The sequence below is a fragment of the Vicia villosa genome, linkage group LG1 (genome assembly GCF_029867415.1).
Source record: "Vicia villosa cultivar HV-30 ecotype Madison, WI linkage group LG1, Vvil1.0, whole genome shotgun sequence".
Lineage (NCBI taxonomy): Eukaryota > Viridiplantae > Streptophyta > Magnoliopsida > Fabales > Fabaceae > Vicia > Vicia villosa.
In genome coordinates this window covers 122,489,620-122,509,781 of record NC_081180.1, presented here as the reverse complement: position 1 = coordinate 122,509,781, position 20,162 = coordinate 122,489,620, and the positions used below count along the sequence as shown (strand labels likewise).

General features: G+C 35.7%; 2 protein-coding genes, 1 non-coding gene and 1 pseudogene across 4 annotated transcripts; 3 read left to right on the top strand and 1 right to left on the bottom strand.

Annotated features, from left to right (window-relative positions):
• The first annotated feature begins 610 nt into the window (after positions 1–610).
• Positions 611–2,631, top strand: LOC131644053 (uncharacterized). The gene is made up of 2 exons (XM_058914443.1): positions 611–1,872; positions 2,325–2,631. Exons 1-2 carry the CDS (start codon positions 671–673, stop codon positions 2,374–2,376), a joined length of 1,254 nt encoding a protein of 417 aa, XP_058770426.1. The 5' UTR covers positions 611–670; the 3' UTR covers positions 2,377–2,631.
• Positions 2,632–3,214: 583 nt separating this feature from the next.
• On the top strand, positions 3,215–8,712 carry LOC131644052 (uncharacterized). Of its 2 annotated transcripts, XM_058914442.1 has the most exons (5): positions 3,215–3,684; positions 3,912–5,444; positions 5,528–6,598; positions 6,681–7,208; positions 7,288–8,712. In XM_058914442.1, the coding sequence occupies exons 2-5, from the start codon at positions 3,915–3,917 to the stop codon at positions 7,513–7,515; spliced, it is 3,357 nt and encodes a 1,118-aa protein (XP_058770425.1). In that variant the 5' UTR covers positions 3,215–3,684; positions 3,912–3,914; the 3' UTR covers positions 7,516–8,712. The 2 variants fall into 2 exon arrangements, with proteins under 2 accessions (XP_058770425.1, XP_058770424.1); XM_058914441.1 differs by having other exon boundaries at positions 3,215–5,444.
• A 2,780-nt stretch (positions 8,713–11,492) lies between these two features.
• Positions 11,493–11,563, bottom strand: TRNAG-GCC (transfer RNA glycine (anticodon GCC)). Its single transcript has one exon. It is a non-coding gene; the product is annotated as a tRNA-Gly (tRNA).
• A 2,680-nt stretch (positions 11,564–14,243) lies between these two features.
• Positions 14,244–19,494, top strand: LOC131653165 (putative disease resistance protein RGA1; annotated as a pseudogene).
• The last annotated feature ends 668 nt before the right edge of the window (positions 19,495–20,162 follow it).

The following is a 20,162-nucleotide window of genomic DNA, read 5'->3' as shown; positions in this document are numbered from 1 at the left end:
ATAACCTCTCTTTCTAAAATTGCGAAAACAAGTAAATATCAATTAATCAATTAATATAAATAATTTTCATTGACTTTATTTTCCCTCGATAAAACAAGTAAACTCATTGGATACAGTTGAGAAAAGTAATTCCAAAACGAAGTAATTTAACGAACGAAAGCCTCAAAAAGAATTGTGAGGGAAGCAAGCATAAAAGCGAGTGCCTCACGTCGTTACCAACCCACCTCAACCTCTAATTTGGTTTTCCCAAAGTACAATTTTGGTTTAGCCATAAAAAGTAGAAAAAGAATAATTAATGGCAATTCATGTCATAAAAACACATAAATAAGGACAATTTCGTAAAATCAATTTACAAATTCCACAATAATAGTATTACAGCAAAACTCTATCATCTGTCATTTGTCATAATTTTTTTTCTTAATCCTACTAATATCTTAGGTTATATATATATATATATATATATATATATATATATATATATATATATATATATATATATATATATATATATATATATATATATATATATATATATATATATATATATATATATATATATATATATATATATATACATATATATATATATATATATATATCACTCGTTTGCATCTATTTTTTTTTCTATCTTCAAGCTTCGCACTCAACACTACACAGACACAAAATAGCAATGGAAGAGCTTCAAAAACCTACCCAAAACACAAATCTAGAACCTTCAAACTCCAACAATGCCGAAACCTTTTACGATGATATAGACAGTAACTGTTCCACTCCTTACGTGAGCGCTCCTTCGAGTCCAGGTCGCGGCGGACCACCTATCTCCTCCGGTTACTTCTACAGTGCTCCGGCGAGTCCGTTACATTTTTCTATAACCGCTTCTTCCTCTTACCACCACCAAACTACTACAACCTCTTCTGTTCCTCTGAGTTACGAGTTTGAATTCTCGGCCCGGTTCGGATCCACCGGTTCAGCCGTTCCCGGCTCAATGACCTCCGCGGATGAGTTGTTCCTGAACGGTCAGATCCGTCCCATGAAGCTTTCTTCTCACTTGGAACGTCCTCAGGTTCTTGCTCCTTTGCTGGATCTGGAGGAAGAAGATGAAGAAGAAAATGAAGTTGTTCGTGGGAGAGATCTGAGGCTGAGAGATAAATCTGTTAGGAGAAGAACCAGATCTATGTCGCCGTTGAGAAGTAACACGCATTTGGAGTGGACGGAGAACGAGAACAACGAAGAACAACATCACCATCATCATGATGATAATGATAATGATGATGAAGCTTGTGAGATTGAAAACCAGAACAATGATAACGGTGAAATGGAGAATGTTAAAGTTGATGAGATGGGTTTGGAGAGAATAGAGATAATAACACCTCCAGATTCAGCTTCATCTTCTAGATCTTCTTCAGCTGGAAGAAGCTCTAAGAGATGGGTTTTCTTGAAGGATTTTCTAAGAAGCAAAAGTGAAGGAAGAAGTAACAACAAGTTCTGGTCAACCATTTCATTTTCTCCAATAAAAGACAAGAAATCTAACTCTAGCAATCCAAATCCACATCCCCAGATTTCAAAGGAGAAAACTAGTGAAACACATAGAAATGGTTCAGGTTCATCAAGTAAAGGAAGTTCATCTTCTTCTACATCTCATAGCTGGGCTAAGAAAATGACGGGAAAGCCCATGAATGGCGTTGGGAAGAGACGCGTTCCACCTTCTCCACATGAGTTACACTATAAAGCAAACAGAGCACAAGCTGAAGAGTTGAGGAGAAAGACCTTTTTGCCCTACAGACAAGGTTTGCTTGGTTGTTTGGGTTTTAGTTCTAAGGGTTATGGGGCCATGAATGGCTTTGCTAGAGCCTTAAACCCTGTTTCCTCAAGGTAAATTAATCCCCTATTTCTTTGGGGTTAGTTTTCAGTTCTTCAAATTGTACATATCCTTATGATGATTATTAGTGTTATAGTTATTTCTTTAATCATTTTGGAACTATTAATCGTTTAGCTTCAAGGTCACTCACCCATGGTGAGAATTATTATGAGGTTGAAGATGATAAGAAAAAAAAACTATGTAGAATATACTATTGTACTCGCAGCATTTTATTATTTACACTATCGCTGTGAAGTAACTAGGGTTTATTTGTTATTTTATTATCATATATTATATGTTATATTCATACTTGTCTATTTGAAGTTTTTTTTGGTTAAGTTTGTTTATTTGAAGTTAAATGCACGAGATTTACTTAAGGAGTTAAGGTTAAACCTAGTTTATGTAATGTCATTATCATCACTTTGCTTACACTATCAATGAGTTACGTTTTTTTCAATGTAAATAGGTGGGGGATGTTACAGAATCCGCGTGGTGTGGGGAGCCAAGTAGTTGGGTAAGGTCCCATAGAAACAGCAATAGCATGGAAACAAACACCCAATCAATATATCACAATTGAAAGAAAGATGCTTGTGTTTTTGTTTGCATCTTTAAAGTTCTCAAGTATTTGTTGTATATAGAAGCAAATTGCATGAGATAGTTGTCGGGATCATGGTAATAAAAATGAGTTTGCTGGGTCCAAACTCCTAATATTATTGTGTTATGATGATAGAGATATGTTTAGGTCTAGGATAAACATGTTGGCAAATCTATAAAGACAAAGATGTGGACATAAAGTAGATTTAGATTATTATGATTATTATTATAACTTAGATTGGAGCTCATGTAAATCTTCATCATGAGATGTCACATTTTCTTTTTGGTTGCGTCTGAGTTACTAGCTATTTTTTTCTTTTTATAATTAGTCTTTTCAGCCATATATTTGCACGTTGCACCCTGAGATTTTTTTCTAACTTGGTACCCCACTCATTACTTTAGTTAAATGGTTTATGTTGATTATTCTTTAGTTGTTACTGTAGTTGAAAGAAAATTTGAAAATGAAACTTAATAATAACTACGAAACATGAGTCTGCATCAAAGGCCCCAGCTTATTTAATAAGCTGGCCGGCGTTTGAATTCGGATAGCTGTTTCATAAGTTGTGGCAAATTTTATAACAAAAATACTTTGATTGGCTTTTAAGCTTCATAAAGATAAGTGATTAGTGAAGAATGTTTAGTGGGAAACTAATTTTTTTTTCTTTTTCTGGTTTGTTGTACTGGAATAGTGCTTGTAGTACTAAATATAGTACTAACTAGCTGTGTGGAGATTCTTTACTTTTCGTGGATTGCCCAAATTACATTGTGGAAATAATCAAGGGTTAAATAAGTTTTTAGTCCCTGTAAATATGGCACTTTCCAGTTTTAGTCCCTACAAAAATTTCCTTCGAACTTTGGTCCCTGTAAGTTTTTCCGTCCCCATTAAGAGTCCCTCCCGTTAGATTCCACTAACGGAGGGTGACGTGTAACGCATACGTGGATATTATTTCTTTCTGATTTGCCAGCGTGGAAATGATAAGGGTTAAATCTCTTAAACAAAATCTCACCCACAGATTAAGTCTTTCTTTTTCACTGAAGCTCTCCTCTTTTCAACTGCAAACCCTAGATAACACTTCTCTCTTCCAACTTCCATCGTGGTCCCAACAACCTAGACAAGAAGAATCATTGTGGTCCTAAAACGAAGCATCTTGTGGTCCCAAAACGAAGCATCTTGTGGTCCCAAAACGAAGCATATTGGAGCTGAGTCGTTCGTTCTCTTTTCCGTGGACCAGGTATGTGAATGGTTCATCTTTCTTAGACTTTTTGCTATTTTCTAATCATAGTGGTTGTTAAACAAACATTAACTACTATAGGACAAAGATTTTGATTATTTAGTCGTATCTGTTGAGTACAGCATATGTACTTTATCTGTCGTTTTTTGTTGCCCTAGTTAGAAAATGAATTAAGTATTGTGTTTCCCTAGTTAGAAAATGAATTAAGTATTGTGTTGACCTAACAGGAAATGTCTAAGTTTAAAGTTATTTTCTACACAAGGGGCAAGTTTGTAAAAGACCCTGAACTGAAATACAATGGTGGGGACATGTATGCTTTTAGTGGTCAAGATAGTGACTATTGGTCTTTCTTTGAGGCCTGTGATTTAGTTAAGAGTATTGACCCTGAATTTGATTTTGAGAGGGTTAAGATGTGGTGGAAACATGAAGCAGGATCATTTGAAGCTGATTTAAATCCATTCAGAGATGATGGAGATTCTGCTGAGTTGGCTGCTTATGCTGTTGGTCATGGAGCTGAAGTTGAGATATATTGTGAGCCAAAACCAGATGAAGGAGAGCTGACTTTTATGGAATCTGTTAGGCAAAAAGGGAAGGGTAAGGCTTGTGCATCAGAGAAGGAACCATTACATGAATGCAGTGGAGATTCAAGTGATGAGAGTATCAAGGATGTACACTTTGATGACAGTGAGGAAGAAAGGATGAATGGGTTTGAAGATGACTTTGAGGAACTAGTGGGTGTAGGTAAAACTAGTGAAGTCAGGAGTCCACCTGTTACAAACAATGCTGTCCCTAATGAAACAGACAATAACATATTTATTACAGATGAGATGGGCAAGGCACATGTAATTGAGGAGGAATACATGACAGATGAATTGGACAGTGGAGCTGATGATGATAGTGGTGATGACAGACCATGTGTTATAAGGTTCAATGCAGAAGAATCTTTCACAAAAGATTTTGTTTTTAAAGTTGGAATGGAGTTTCGTTCACTTAAGCAGTTTAAAGATGCTATACTAGAGCACAATGTTCTTAATGGGAGGGAAGTTAAGTTTGTAAAGAATGATGCCAATAGATGTAGGGTTGTATGTAAGGATAAGGAGAAGTGTGATTACACTGTGTTATGTAGTAGAGTCCTAACATCCACTACTTTTAGGATTAAAACCTTGTATTCTAAGCACAAGTGTGGAAGACAGTTCTTTAATAGATGTGCTAAAGCTGATTGGGTGGCTAAGGTCATTGTTGATGGGTTGAAGAACAACACAAAGATGAAGTTGAATGATGTGGTGGCAGATGTTAGGCTTAGATATGCAACAGAAATTCCAGGTTGTAGGGCATTCAAGGCAAGGCAGATTGCTAGACAGATTGTGGAAGGTGACTCTAGTCAGCAATTCAACCTCCTTTGGTCTTATGGTGCTGAGTTAAGAAGGGCATCCCCAGGGAATACATTCAAACTCAATACAACATGTGCTGGTGAAGGGTTAAATCCAAGATTTGAGAAGTGTTATATGTGTTTTGATGGGACTAAGATGGCATTAAAAAAAGCATGTAGACCTTTCATTGGATTGGATGGATGTCACTTGAAGCATAAATATGGTGGAATTCTGCTCATTGCTGTAGGAAGAGATCCAAATGATCAGTACTTGCCAATTGCATTTGCAGTTGTAGAAAATGAATCAAAGGACACTTGGAGCTGGTTCATGAAGTTGTTGTTGGAAGATATTGGTGATGGAAGATGGTGTTTTATCTCTGACCAGCAAAAGGTACAATATTTAGGTTGTTTACTTAAAATACAAAGTATGTATGTTATACAATGTTTACTTAAAAGTATTTGTATTTGTTTCAGGGTCTGGTCAATGTGTTTGATGAGGAGTATCCTTCCTTTGAGCATAGATTCTGTTTAAGGCATCTTTATGCTAACTTCAAAAAGAAGTTTGGTGGAGGGACATTGTTTAGGGATCTAATGATGGCTGCTGCTAAGGCAACTTATTATGAGGCACATGAGGCAAAGATGCTCATGATCAAGGAAGCAAATGTGGATGCTTATGAGTGGCTGCAGGCAATCCCCAAACACAAATGGTGTAAGCATGCATTTCCTTTCTACTCAAAATGTGATGTTTTAATGAATAATCTTAGTGAATCATTTAATGCTACCATACTTTTGCAAAGAGACAAACCAATTATAACAATGTTTGAGTGGATCAGAAACTACTTGATGGGTAGGTTTGCAACACTTAGGGAAAAGGTGAATGCTTATAAGGGTTATGTAATGACCAAACCATTAAGGAGACTAGATAGAGAAATAGAGAAAAGTGCTAGTTGGACAGCTACGTATGCTGGTAGGTTAACATTTCAGGTAACACATGTGCTTTTCACTGATAGCTTTGTAGTGGACCTAGAAAAACACACTTGTTCATGTAACTATTGGGAGTTGATTGGGATACCATGTAGGCATGCTGTAGCAGCCATTCATAGGAAAGTTGATGACCCAGTTAAGTATGTGCACAAATGTTATCTTAGGACCACTTATGAACACTGTTATAGTGAGGTGATAACACCTTTGAATGGGCAAAATAAGTGGCCTAAGACAGCACATCCTATTATCATGCCACCATTGTTCAAACGTGGCCCAGGGAGGCCCAAAAAACTACGCAGGAGAGAACCTGATGAGGCAAATCAAACCAAGTGGCAAAGAACAAATACATCCCACAGATGCAAGATATGCTTTGTACTAGGTCATAACAAGAGGACCTGCAAGAAAAATAAGCAAATAGTTGTTGTATCTGCTGCAAGAACATCACAAGAGGCTCCAACACAAGATGCTCCAACACAAGAGGCTCCAACACAAGATGCTCCAACACAAGAGGCTCCAACACAAGAGGCTCCTACTCAGGCTAGTCAAACAAGCAAAAAAAGGGTATTGGAACTAACTTAATTATTTCTTTTTTCCTGCATTTTTTAGTTTATGAGACTGACATATGTCTTATGATTTTTTTCAGGGGAGGCCTACAGGGTCTATCAACAAGAAAAAGAAAGATAAAGTGGCACCCAAGACAAAAAAATCTAAGACTGTTGAACCAGAATGTGATGTAGCTGCAAATGCTGTTCCTGATGCAGTTCCTGAAAAGGATGATGTCCAAGCTGATATTCCTATGCAAGATGATGTTCCAGTTCCTGATTCTGTTCCTGAAAAGGCTGATGTACAAGCTGATATCCCTGTGCAAGATGCTGACCCTGTTCAAGATGATGTTCAAGATGCTGTCCCTGTACAAGATGATGTTCAAGATGCTCCCAATACTGACATCAATGATTCACAGTCGTCTCTTAAAAAGTATTGTGGTATAGATGCTGAAACATTGGCTAAGATTCTTGATGATGATGAAATTCTAGATGTTCAACCATTGAATGTTGACACATCTCCTGTGAAAAGAACAGTCAAAACTTTTGTTGGTAAAGCTCCAAAGGTGGTCAAGAAAACTTCCAAATCCACTGCTTCTTCTTCATCCAGGCCAACATGTTCAGAACCTGTAAGTCTTATTTGGACACTTCACACTTTTTTAAATGACTGATTCATATAGATTAACTGTACTTGTTCATTATTACTAGGTCAAAAAACCAATCCAGAAGCATAAGCCCAAGAAGATTGTTGATATGGGTGTTCAAAAAAGGCAGAGTGACAGACTTAGGACCATAAAAACAAAGAATATACCTGGCCCTGGAAAGAAGCCTGATGACCCTTTGGTCATTTATGAAGATGAAGCAACCTCAAACCAATCCAAGGGTGGGAAGCAGTCAGAAGATTGGGAGGCCATTTGCAAAAGGATGACTCAGTAGGATGACTTAGTGATGCCATGTTGTTTAGTTTGAATGAACTCAGTAGGAAAAATGTTATGATTGTAATGTTAGTGAGGCTAGTCCTCTAACTATTTTCATGTTACTGCTATCTGCCTTGTGTTTTGTGAACATATGTATCAAAACTAATGTTATGTCAATGGTTTTTTGTGCAAATTTTGGAGACCAATTATAAGTCATTAGTAGGTGACTTTATATGACAAGTACTGATCAAATTTTATGGTCAAGTATATATGTTTTACAGGTCGGTTTAAAGATGAATTATATGTCACTTTGATGACACATTTTATAGTCAACTATATGTCAAATTTTATAGTAAAATATAGACAAAATATAGCCAAATTATAGACACATATATGTCAACTGGTGTAAACAAAAAAACAGATTATAATTGAATGAGAATAACTGATACAACATTAATACATATTGGCCATACAAAACACACTGATACAACAAAACATTACATCCAACTCACATTACATCCAACTCAGATTAACAAACATTACATTTAACTAATTCAAATTCAACAAATTAACAAACATTACATTTAACTAATTCAAATTCAACAATTAACAAACTCAGATACTAATTCAAATTCAACAATTAACAAACTCAGATTTAGTACCAACAACATTACATCCAAAATGATCATTCCAAACACTGATTCAACAATTACATTTCCATAGAAAATACAAATTGACTATTACAGACACAACAATACACCAAGTCTTCATCTTTCCATACACAACATCTGACTTTATCTTCACCTTCAATTTCTTGTTCTTCTTCTGTGAAATTTCGTACAACTCTCTCATAGTTTCAAGAGAAATTGATACCTCCTTCATCTTGCTCTCATGATCTGACATTTCGTGAACACCGGTTCGTTGAGCAATATCATCATCCCATATAAATAAGTTACAAGTTTCATCACCTTGCCAAAATGGACATCTCCAAAACAGGCGCCCTTTGTTAGCTCCATTCTTACAGTAATACGAAATCATACGAGCATCACACGCACATCTCCTACCTGGACGTGTACTCACACTTGATGAAGATGTTGGCTTCGTTCTCCTAGACGAAGATGACATCGTGAGATTGCAAGCGACGTATTCAATTGAGCGACTAACTCAAACGAAGCAAGAGAAGGAAGCCAAAGAAGGGATTGTGAAATTTGAGAGTGTGGAGATGAAGAACGAAGCTGCATAAGAATAAGCTGCAGAAGAAATTAGGGTTAAAGTTTTTTCACGATCCCCTTATGTCTAAACACAATTGTCCTACGTGTCACCAATAAAAACAGCTGTAAAAAAAAATTCACACCTTTGGCATGACACGTCACCCTCCGTTAGTGGAATCTAACGGGAGGGACTCTTAATGGGGACGGAAAAACTTACAGGGACCAAAGTTCGAAGGAAATTTTTGTAGGGACTAAAACTGAAAAGTGCCATATTTACAGGGACCTCATACATATTTAACCCAATAATCAAGCAATGGTTTTTCTTTTCGGGTTGCTCTTTCCACCTTTAGTGGTGAAGAGCTATCCTTTACTAAATTAAAAAATTGTTATTGTTTAACTATGGGTTGCAAAAATGGGTTGTGGTCCATCAGACTGGTCCGCGTATCCATCAAAAAATTTGTAGGTTAGGTTGAAATTTTGGATTCGCCGTCCACCAAAACTCGACCCGCAATAACCTGCCACCCGCCAAAGCTCTCCCCATTAAAATCCGCCACCTGCAAAAAACTGTCTCGCCTATTCTTACACCCGTCTCCTTAAGTCCCCCTTTTTAGCTAATTATAATAATTTGAATTCTTGATGGTTTTATTTAATACAAGTTTGAAATCAAACATGACAACTAGGTTCATCACAGCTCTAGCTATGAACCAGTCGGGAATCGAACTTGGGTCTATGGGTCTATACCGTTAGAGAGTACTATTCTACCACTAGACCAGTGGTGCTTGTTTGTAACACTTTAAAAATATATTACATGTGTAACTATGCAAATCTACACCATCTAATGTAACTAATTAATGGTATTATATATTATACGGGCTATGTTGTTATTCTTATCCTTATCAACATAAGGAAAATTCAATTAAGTTCTTCATAAAAATGCAAGATTTAATTTGGTCCCCAATAAAAAGAAAAAAAACTTCGAGTCGTTGTAAAAAAAGTAAATAATAGTTTTTAAAATCATGTGTTCATTCTAGAAATTTTACACATTATAAGAATGTTGAAACTTATTATTTTCACATGATGAAGACATAAGGAGACATACCTTCATCTATTACGATGCGATGGATCGTAAATATAAACTTTTGAGTCGCTATTTATCTTTTATCCTATCTTTGTTTCTAACGAATTGTTCTTGATGGTAATAAGGTGGAGAAACTTTATGGCAAATTCACTTGTACTCTCTCACTTGGATAGTTGAAGTGAACGGGCTCTATATTCTACCTCTTAATATGATATGTATACTGTAAGTTATTTATTAGTTGTCAAAGATATTGGATATTTAAAAGGGAATAAGCATTGCCAAGAAATGGTTCTTCTAGAATCAATGCATCCATCCCATTGGCGTCTGTGAAACCAAGGATTTACGGTGGTTACTTTCTATGTAAAAATAGACCATTGCTTGCACATTATTTGGGATACTTGATTACTCGAGTTGCAACATCGTGGTTAATGAGACTAGGCTTGTATAGAAATTTACCGTGTTGTTGAATGATGTATGCGATAATAGTTCTTGTTATGGTATGGTACAATAACCCTTCTATGTTTCTTCAATTTGTATGAATGATTACAGCTAGAGTCCCACAGTCCTGCAGCAATTTACAGAGTAATCAGATGGTGTGGAGATGGGCTTATAGCCCAGAAAGAATGTATCACAAATTAGATCAAGAAAGCATCTTATTTGACAATTCAACATTCCTTATTTAGAATGGGCGAATTCAATGCCAAGAAAGTATTTAGGCAAACCTAAATTCTTGATCTTGAAGGATTCCTGGAGAACTACTTTGATGTTGCCAAATTTAATAAGTTAGCCACCAACTAGTAACACTTCATAAAAAAATACTATCAATAATACGAAGGACAAAGGCGAGCTTTAGAGACGGCTTGCTGATAATTAAGTTGGAATAAGGTCAACTTCTCATAATGATTCCAACTCGCCTTTTTGAGGCCATATATGGATTTAATAATTTGGTTAGGCCTAGACACTACATCCCCAGGGGTTACTTCCATATAAACATCTTCTTGAAAGTATCCATGTACGAAGGTATTGTTTATATCAAGTTTACGCATGTTTCAACTGTGTTTAGGAGATAGTGTGATTACTAGTCTCACATTGGTCATTTTGGCTAGAGTGGAGTATGTACCAAACAAATCTAGTCCCTATATTTTGGTATACCCTTTTGCCACAATCTGCCTTATATCGTTCAATCAACCATCTCAGTGATGCTTGATTTCGTATGTCCATCTGCATCCTATTGGTTTTACACAAGGAGGGATGTCAACTAGTTTCCACATACCAGTCCTCTTGTCGGGTTTGGTTCTAACAATCAAACTTACTAGCCTCCGCATAAGACTTTAATTCAGTCTGTATAATGATAGACAAGGAAAAAACGACAGAGAGATTTGAGCATATTAGATAAAGACATTGGGACGAGATTATAACATTTAAAAAAACATCACAATAAAGTATGACATCGAAATGTGAAATATAAAGTAGATAGTAGGTAAATCATAGATTAAATGTTCATAAACGTTATATATAATGCTTTAAAAAATATTCTTGATTAAAAAACCAACTAATTCAAAAACAAAAAACGAACAAGTTTAATTCAAACTATGGTAAAAAAAAATGTTGCTTTTGAGGCTCATAAATGACCATTTACAATTACTATGAACTAAAAAAGGTGAAGCATGGACGTCAAAGTGCAACAAAATGAAAAAACCCTATTTGTGTACCAGCCGGGAATCGAACCCGGGTCTGTACCGTGGCAGGGTACTATTCTACCACTAGACCACTGGTGCTTGTTGGTAACACTTTAAAAATATGTTACACGTGTAACTATGCAAATCTACACCATCTAATGTAACTAATTAATGGTATTATATATTGCACGTGCTGTGTTGTTATTATTATCCTTATCAACATAAGGAAAATTCAATTAAGTCCTTCAAAAAAATGCAAGATTTAATTTAGTCCCCAATAAAAAGCAAACAAACTTCAAGTCGTTGTAAACAAAAGTAAATAATAGTTTTTAAAATCATGTGTACATTCTAGAAATTTAACACATTATAAGAATGTTGAAACTTATTATTTTCACATGATGAAGACATAAGGAGACATACCTTTATCTATTACGATGCGATGGATCGTAGATATAAACTTTTGAGTCGCTATTTATCTTTTTACCTATCTTTCTTTCTAACGAATCGTTCTTGATGGTAATAAGGCGGATAAACTTTATGGCAAATTCACTTGTGCTCTCTCACTTGGAAATTTGAAGTGAACGGGCTCTATATTCTACCTCTTAATATGATATGTATACCGTAAGTTATTTATTGGTTGTCAAAGATATTGGATACTTTCTATGAAACCAAGGATTTGCGGTGGTTACTTTCTATGTAAAAATAGACCATTGCTTGCACATTATTTGGGATACTTTATTACTCGAGTTGCAACATCGTGGTTAATAAGACTAGGCTTGTATAGAAATTTATCGTGTTGTTAAATGATGTATGCGATAATAGTTCTTGTTAGGGATGGCAATGGGCAGGGTTTGGGCAGGGTCCTATAGTACCCGTCCCCATATCCGCAGTTTAAAAAAATCCTCGTACCCGAGTCCAAACTCGCGTGGGCATCAATTCATGCCCGTACCCATACCCTGTGGGTACCTCAATGCCCATACCCGTACCCATTTACCCGCATTTATAGTAAAATTAAATCGTTTAATTACAAAATATCATATAATTTAAGTCTTTTTAACAATATTAAAAAAATTATGTATGTTATTGTTGAGTTAAGAAACAAATAAACACTTTGATTAAAATGTGTAATCATTTAATAGCGATATATTTTTAAAAAAATTTAGAATCATGCATTTTTATATAATAATATAAATGACATTATAGAAATATGTAGTGTGAGTATGGGGCGGGTTGGGTAGTAAGGTACTCGTGCCCGCACCTAGAGCTGGCAAAACGGGCTACCCGGCCCGCATCGGGCCGGCCTGTGACGGGCTCGGGCCTTTGTCGGGCCGGGCCAAAAAGCCCGGAATTTAAACGGGCTATAATTTAGTTGTTCAAGCCCGGCCCTTTAAGAGTTACGGTTATTCGGGCCGGCCCGGATTATATTTAATATTATTTTTTTAATTAAAAAAGTACTTTTTTTAAAAAATTAATAGATCCTAATCTAAAATTTAAAAATATATTACTCCCTCCGTTCCTTTTTAAGTGTCGTTTTAGCAAAAAGCTCTTCCACCAAGATAGTGGATTATTAGAGTTACTTTTTCCATTATACCCTTATTTATTTTTCTCTTTCTAAATAAATTCAATCATATACTCTCTTTTTCCAATAACTAATTGAAAAATTTGAGGTGGAGTTATTGAAAAAATAAGGGTATAAATGACAAATTATAACATTAAATTATAAAATGACACTTAAATAGGAACAAAAAAATTCTTCTAAAACGACACTTAAAAAGGAACAAAGGGAGTAGTTTACAATTGTATCTCAAATTAACTATAGACTTTGCAAATGAATAGCTTTAACTTAATAAGTTAATTTCACTTAGTTAAACTTTAGAACATTTAGGAACAAGATTAGCTTTAAATGAAAGTTAATAAACAGAACTATAAAAATATAAGTTGCAAGTAATATAGTGAAAATAAAATATAAAGAAATAATATGAAAAGATGAATTTGATAAAGTCCAAGATAAATTTGTCTTGTGAGAGGTTACTCTACTGCTCTATCTTTAATGGTAAAAAATGCACCATTCCCATAATTAAAAACTTTGTCAGAGCAATATGTAGAGTTTAAAAATTAACATAGTTAAATTAATTGAAGAGTATACTGCTACCTCATCATCTATTTCAAATATTAGAAATTAATTGAAGAGATAATTTCAACAATTGATGAACCAAACACTTTTGCTCCTACATTGTAGTCAGACAACTTAGTGTGAACTGTGAACACATACTTTGTTTATTTGACATGAACTTATACTTTGTTTGTTTTACTAGGTGTAAATATTGAACAATTATATTAACATGTTTAATATAATAAATAACCAATCTTGTATTAATAATTTAAAAAATATGGATATTTGTAACAGAGTATGTTAGAATTTTTATAAAAAAATAAAATATATAAATAAGCGGGCTACCCGCAACCCGGCGGGCTAGCCCGGTAACACATCGGGCTTTTAACGGGCCGGGCTTTTAAGCCCGGATGATACACGGGCTCAAAATTTTATGTTCAAACCCGGAATTGTTTACGGGCTTTCGGGCCGGCCCGGTTTGTCCGGCCCATTTTGCCAGCTCTAGCATCATGGCAACATGCAAGAACCAGGTTCGATTCCTGGGAGTCACAGAGGAGCGCCTACAAGGAGATGATGAATGGCGCCAAACTACCTCTGTCGTCAATGAACCAAAAGTATATGGAAGAGACAAAGATAAAGACAAGATTGTCGAGTTTCTTCTAAACGATGCTGGTGGTCTTCAATGATGAAAGGGTAAATACACATTTTAACTTGAAAATATGGGTTTGTGTTTCTGATGATTTTAGTATGATGAAAGTTTTGGAGTCCATTATAGAATCTGCTGTTGGACAAAATCCAGATCTCTCGTCTTTAGAAGCAATGCAAAAAAAGGTTCGAGAAATTTCTCGTCTTTAGAAGCAATGCAAAAAAAGGTTCGAGAAATTTTGCAAAGCAAAAGGTATTTACTTGTTCTTGATGATGTGTGGAGTGAAGACCAAGAGAAATGGAATAAGTTGAAGTATTTGTTGCAATGTGGAAATGGAACGAAAGGGGCATCTGTTTTGGTCACTACTCGACTTGATATTGTTGCGTCCATTATGGAAACGTATCCGTCTCATGGTTTGGCAGGTTTAGCTGATGATGACATCTGGTCTTTGTTCAAACAATGCGCTTTTGGACCAAATAGAGAGGGGCGTGCAGAGCTTGTAGCAATAGGCAAGGAGATAGTTAGAAAATGTGTGGGTTCGCCTCTTGCCGCCAAAGCACTAGGAAGCCTTTTGTGCTTTAAAAGGGAGGAACGTCAATGGCTTTCTATAAAGGAAAGCAAGTTATGGAATTTATCCGAGGATAATCCTATCATGTCTGCTTTGAGACTAAGCTACTTTAATTTGAAATCATCACTGAGGCCGTGTTTTACTTTTTGTGCTGTTTTTCCTAAGGATTTTGAAATGGTGAAGGAACAACTAATCCATCTTTGGTTGGCAAATGGATTTATTGCATCCAGAGGAAATTTAGAGGTGGAGCATGTTGGTCATGAAGTGTGGAATGAATTATACGCGAAGTCATTTTTTCAAGAAGTCAAAACTGATGAAAAGGGTAATGTTACTTTCAAAATGCATGATTTATTTCATGATTTAGCTCAGTCTATTATGGGAGAAGAATGTCTCGCTTCTGGGGCTGAAAGCTTGACTAGTTTGTCTACCAGAGTTCACCATATAAGTTGTTCCTTTATTAATTTTGATAAACAATTGGACTACAACACTATCATATCCCATTCAAGAAAGCAGAATCATTACGAAGTTTTCTTCAGTTAGATGTTCCCTTTGGATACACAGGTTCATTTCCATCAATCACTCCTCTTCGAGCATTACGAACAAGTTGCTCGGAACTTTCGGCACTAAAGAGTTTAACACATCTAAGGTATTTGGAACTTTTTTATTGTTTCATCGAAACCTTGCCTGAGTCTGTTTGTAAGTTGCAGAATTTGGAAATACTAAAACTTGATTCTTGTCACATTCTATCAAGTTTACCAAACCACTTGACACAATTACAAGCTCTCAGGCATCTTTTGATTAAAAATTGCAATTCATTAGTATCAACGCCTTCCAATATTAGTAAGTTAACCTGTCTAAAAACATTGAGCACTTTCACTGTGGGTTCGAAGAAGGGATTTGGTTTAGCAGAGTTACGTGACTTGCAACTAGGAGGGAAGCTGCACATCAAAGGCCTTGAGAATGTGTCAAGTGAATGGGATGCTAAAGAAGCTAATTTGATTGGTAAAAAGGAGTTAAATCGCTTATACCTGTCATGGGATAGTTATGCTAATTCACAAGGCATTGATACTAATGTTGAGCGAGTACTTGAAGTCCTTGAGCCTCACACAGGTCTCAAGGGTTTTGGGATTAAGGGATATGCAGGAATACATTTTCCGGATTGGATGAGAAATACTTCTATTTTGGAAGGCTTAGTTGATGTTATACTCTACAACTGTAAAAACTGTAAGTGGCTTCCTCCACTTGGTAAATTACCTTATTTAACCACTCTTTATGTATCTGGAATGAGAGACTTAAAATACATTGATGATGACTTATAGAGCTGGCAAAACGGGCTACCCGGCCCGCATCGGGCCGGCCTGTGACGGGCTCGGGCCTTTGTCGGGCCGGGCCAAAAAGCCCGGAATTTAAACGGGCTATAATTTAGTTGTTCAAGCCCGGCCCTTTAAGAGTTACGGTTATTCGGGCCGGCCCGGATTATATTTAATATTATTTTTTTAATTAAAAAAGTACTTTTTTTAAAAAATTAATAGATCCTAATCTAAAATTTAAAAATATATTACTCCCTCCGTTCCTTTTTAAGTGTCGTTTTAGCAAAAAGCTCTTCCACCAAGATAGTGGATTATTAGAGTTACTTTTTCCATTATACCCTTATTTATTTTTCTCTTTCTAAATAAATTCAATCATATACTCTCTTTTTCCAATAACTAATTGAAAAATTTGAGGTGGAGTTATTGAAAAAATAAGGGTATAAATGACAAATTATAACATTAAATTATAAAATGACACTTAAATAGGAACAAAAAAATTCTTCTAAAACGACACTTAAAAAGGAACAGAGGGAGTAGTTTACAATTGTATCTCAAATTAACTATAGACTTTGCAAATGAATAGCTTTAACTTAATAAGTTAATTTCACTTAGTTAAACTTTAGAACATTTAGGAACAAGATTAGCTTTAAATGAAAGTTAATAAACAGAACTATAAAAATATAAGTTGCAAGTAATATAGTGAAAATAAAATATAAAGAAATAATATGAAAAGATGAATTTGATAAAGTCCAAGATAAATTTGTCTTGTGAGAGGTTACTCTACTGCTCTATCTTTAATGGTAAAAAATGCACCATTCCCATAATTAAAAACTTTGTCAGAGCAATATGTAGAGTTTAAAAATTAACATAGTTAAATTAATTGAAGAGTATACTGCTACCTCATCATCTATTTCAAATATTAGAAATTAATTGAAGAGATAATTTCAACAATTGATGAACCAAACACTTTTGCTCCTACATTGTAGTCAGACAACTTAGTGTGAACTGTGAACACATACTTTGTTTATTTGACATGAACTTATACTTTGTTTGTTTTACTAGGTGTAAATATTGAACAATTATATTAACATGTTTAATATAATAAATAACCAATCTTGTATTAATAATTTAAAAAATATGGATATTTGTAACAGAGTATGTTAGAATTTTTATAAAAAAATAAAATATATAAATAAGCGGGCTACCCGCAACCCGGCGGGCTAGCCCGGTAACACATCGGGCTTTTAACGGGCCGGGCTTTTAAGCCCGGATGATACACGGGCTCAAAATTTTATGTTCAAACCCGGAATTGTTTACGGGCTTTCGGGCCGGCCCGGTTTGTCCGGCCCATTTTGCCAGCTCTAGCATCATGGCAACATGCAAGAACCAGGTTCGATTCCTGGGAGTCACAGAGGAGCGCCTACAAGGAGATGATGAATGGCGCCAAACTACCTCTGTCGTCAATGAACCAAAAGTATATGGAAGAGACAAAGATAAAGACAAGATTGTCGAGTTTCTTCTAAACGATGCTGGTGGTCTTCAATGATGAAAGGGTAAATACACATTTTAACTTGAAAATATGGGTTTGTGTTTCTGATGATTTTAGTATGATGAAAGTTTTGGAGTCCATTATAGAATCTGCTGTTGGACAAAATCCAGATCTCTCGTCTTTAGAAGCAATGCAAAAAAAGGTTCGAGAAATTTCTCGTCTTTAGAAGCAATGCAAAAAAAGGTTCGAGAAATTTTGCAAAGCAAAAGGTATTTACTTGTTCTTGATGATGTGTGGAGTGAAGACCAAGAGAAATGGAATAAGTTGAAGTATTTGTTGCAATGTGGAAATGGAACGAAAGGGGCATCTGTTTTGGTCACTACTCGACTTGATATTGTTGCGTCCATTATGGAAACGTATCCGTCTCATGGTTTGGCAGGTTTAGCTGATGATGACATCTGGTCTTTGTTCAAACAATGCGCTTTTGGACCAAATAGAGAGGGGCGTGCAGAGCTTGTAGCAATAGGCAAGGAGATAGTTAGAAAATGTGTGGGTTCGCCTCTTGCCGCCAAAGCACTAGGAAGCCTTTTGTGCTTTAAAAGGGAGGAACGTCAATGGCTTTCTATAAAGGAAAGCAAGTTATGGAATTTATCCGAGGATAATCCTATCATGTCTGCTTTGAGACTAAGCTACTTTAATTTGAAATCATCACTGAGGCCGTGTTTTACTTTTTGTGCTGTTTTTCCTAAGGATTTTGAAATGGTGAAGGAACAACTAATCCATCTTTGGTTGGCAAATGGATTTATTGCATCCAGAGGAAATTTAGAGGTGGAGCATGTTGGTCATGAAGTGTGGAATGAATTATACGCGAAGTCATTTTTTCAAGAAGTCAAAACTGATGAAAAGGGTAATGTTACTTTCAAAATGCATGATTTATTTCATGATTTAGCTCAGTCTATTATGGGAGAAGAATGTCTCGCTTCTGGGGCTGAAAGCTTGACTAGTTTGTCTACCAGAGTTCACCATATAAGTTGTTCCTTTATTAATTTTGATAAACAATTGGACTACAACACTATCATATCCCATTCAAGAAAGCAGAATCATTACGAAGTTTTCTTCAGTTAGATGTTCCCTTTGGATACACAGGTTCATTTCCATCAATCACTCCTCTTCGAGCATTACGAACAAGTTGCTCGGAACTTTCGGCACTAAAGAGTTTAACACATCTAAGGTATTTGGAACTTTTTTATTGTTTCATCGAAACCTTGCCTGAGTCTGTTTGTAAGTTGCAGAATTTGGAAATACTAAAACTTGATTCTTGTCACATTCTATCAAGTTTACCAAACCACTTGACACAATTACAAGCTCTCAGGCATCTTTTGATTAAAAATTGCAATTCATTAGTATCAACGCCTTCCAATATTAGTAAGTTAACCTGTCTAAAAACATTGAGCACTTTCACTGTGGGTTCGAAGAAGGGATTTGGTTTAGCAGAGTTACGTGACTTGCAACTAGGAGGGAAGCTGCACATCAAAGGCCTTGAGAATGTGTCAAGTGAATGGGATGCTAAAGAAGCTAATTTGATTGGTAAAAAGGAGTTAAATCGCTTATACCTGTCATGGGATAGTTATGCTAATTCACAAGGCATTGATACTAATGTTGAGCGAGTACTTGAAGTCCTTGAGCCTCACACAGGTCTCAAGGGTTTTGGGATTAAGGGATATGCAGGAATACATTTTCCGGATTGGATGAGAAATACTTCTATTTTGGAAGGCTTAGTTGATGTTATACTCTACAACTGTAAAAACTGTAAGTGGCTTCCTCCACTTGGTAAATTACCTTATTTAACCACTCTTTATGTATCTGGAATGAGAGATTTAAAATACATTGATGATGACTTATAGAGCTGGCAAAACGGGCTAGTATCACTTCATAACAAAATACTATCAATAATACGAAGGACAAAGGCGAGCTTTAGAGACGGCTTGCTGATAATTAATTTGGAATAGGGTCGACTTCTCATAATGATTCCGACTCGCCTTTTTGAGGCCATATATGGATTTAATAATTTGGTTAGGCCTAGACACGACATCCCCAGGAGTTACTTCCATATAAACATCTTCTTAAAAGTATCCATGTACGAAGGTATTGTTTATATCAAGTTTACGCATGTTTCAACTGTGTTTAGGAGTTAGTGTGATTACTAGTCTCACATTGGTCATTTTGGCTAGAGTGGAGTATGTATCAAGCAAATCTAGTCCCTATATTTTGGTATACCCTTTTGCCACAATCTGCCTTATATCGTTCAATCAACCATCTCAGTGATGCTTGATTTCGTATGTCCATCTAAATCCTATTGGTTTTACACAAGGAGGGAGGTCAACTAGTTTCCATATACCAATCCTCTTGTCGGGTTTGGTTCCAACAATCAAACTTACTAGCCTCCGCATAAGACTTTAATTCAGTCTGTATAATGATAGACAAGGAAAAAACGACAGAGAGATTTGAGCATATTAGATAAAGACATTGGGACGAGATTATAACATTTAAAAAAACATCACAATAAAGTCTG

What these genes read in the sequence shown, in the direction of transcription:
- LOC131644052 (XM_058914442.1), top strand. Translation starts at nt 3,915, where the DNA reads ATGTCTAAGTTTAAAGTTATTTTCTACACAAGGGGCAAGTTTGTAAAA. An exon ending in TTATCTCTGACCAGCAAAAG is followed by an intron (nt 5,445 to 5,527) that starts GTACAATATTTA and finishes TATTTGTTTCAG; the next exon opens with GGTCTGGTCAATGTGTTTGA. An exon ending in GGCCAACATGTTCAGAACCT is followed by an intron (nt 7,209 to 7,287) that starts GTAAGTCTTATT and finishes CATTATTACTAG; the next exon opens with GTCAAAAAACCAATCCAGAA.
- LOC131644053 (XM_058914443.1), top strand. Translation starts at nt 671, where the DNA reads ATGGAAGAGCTTCAAAAACCTACCCAAAACACAAATCTAGAACCTTCA. An exon ending in TTAAACCCTGTTTCCTCAAG is followed by an intron (nt 1,873 to 2,324) that starts GTAAATTAATCC and finishes CAATGTAAATAG; the next exon opens with GTGGGGGATGTTACAGAATC.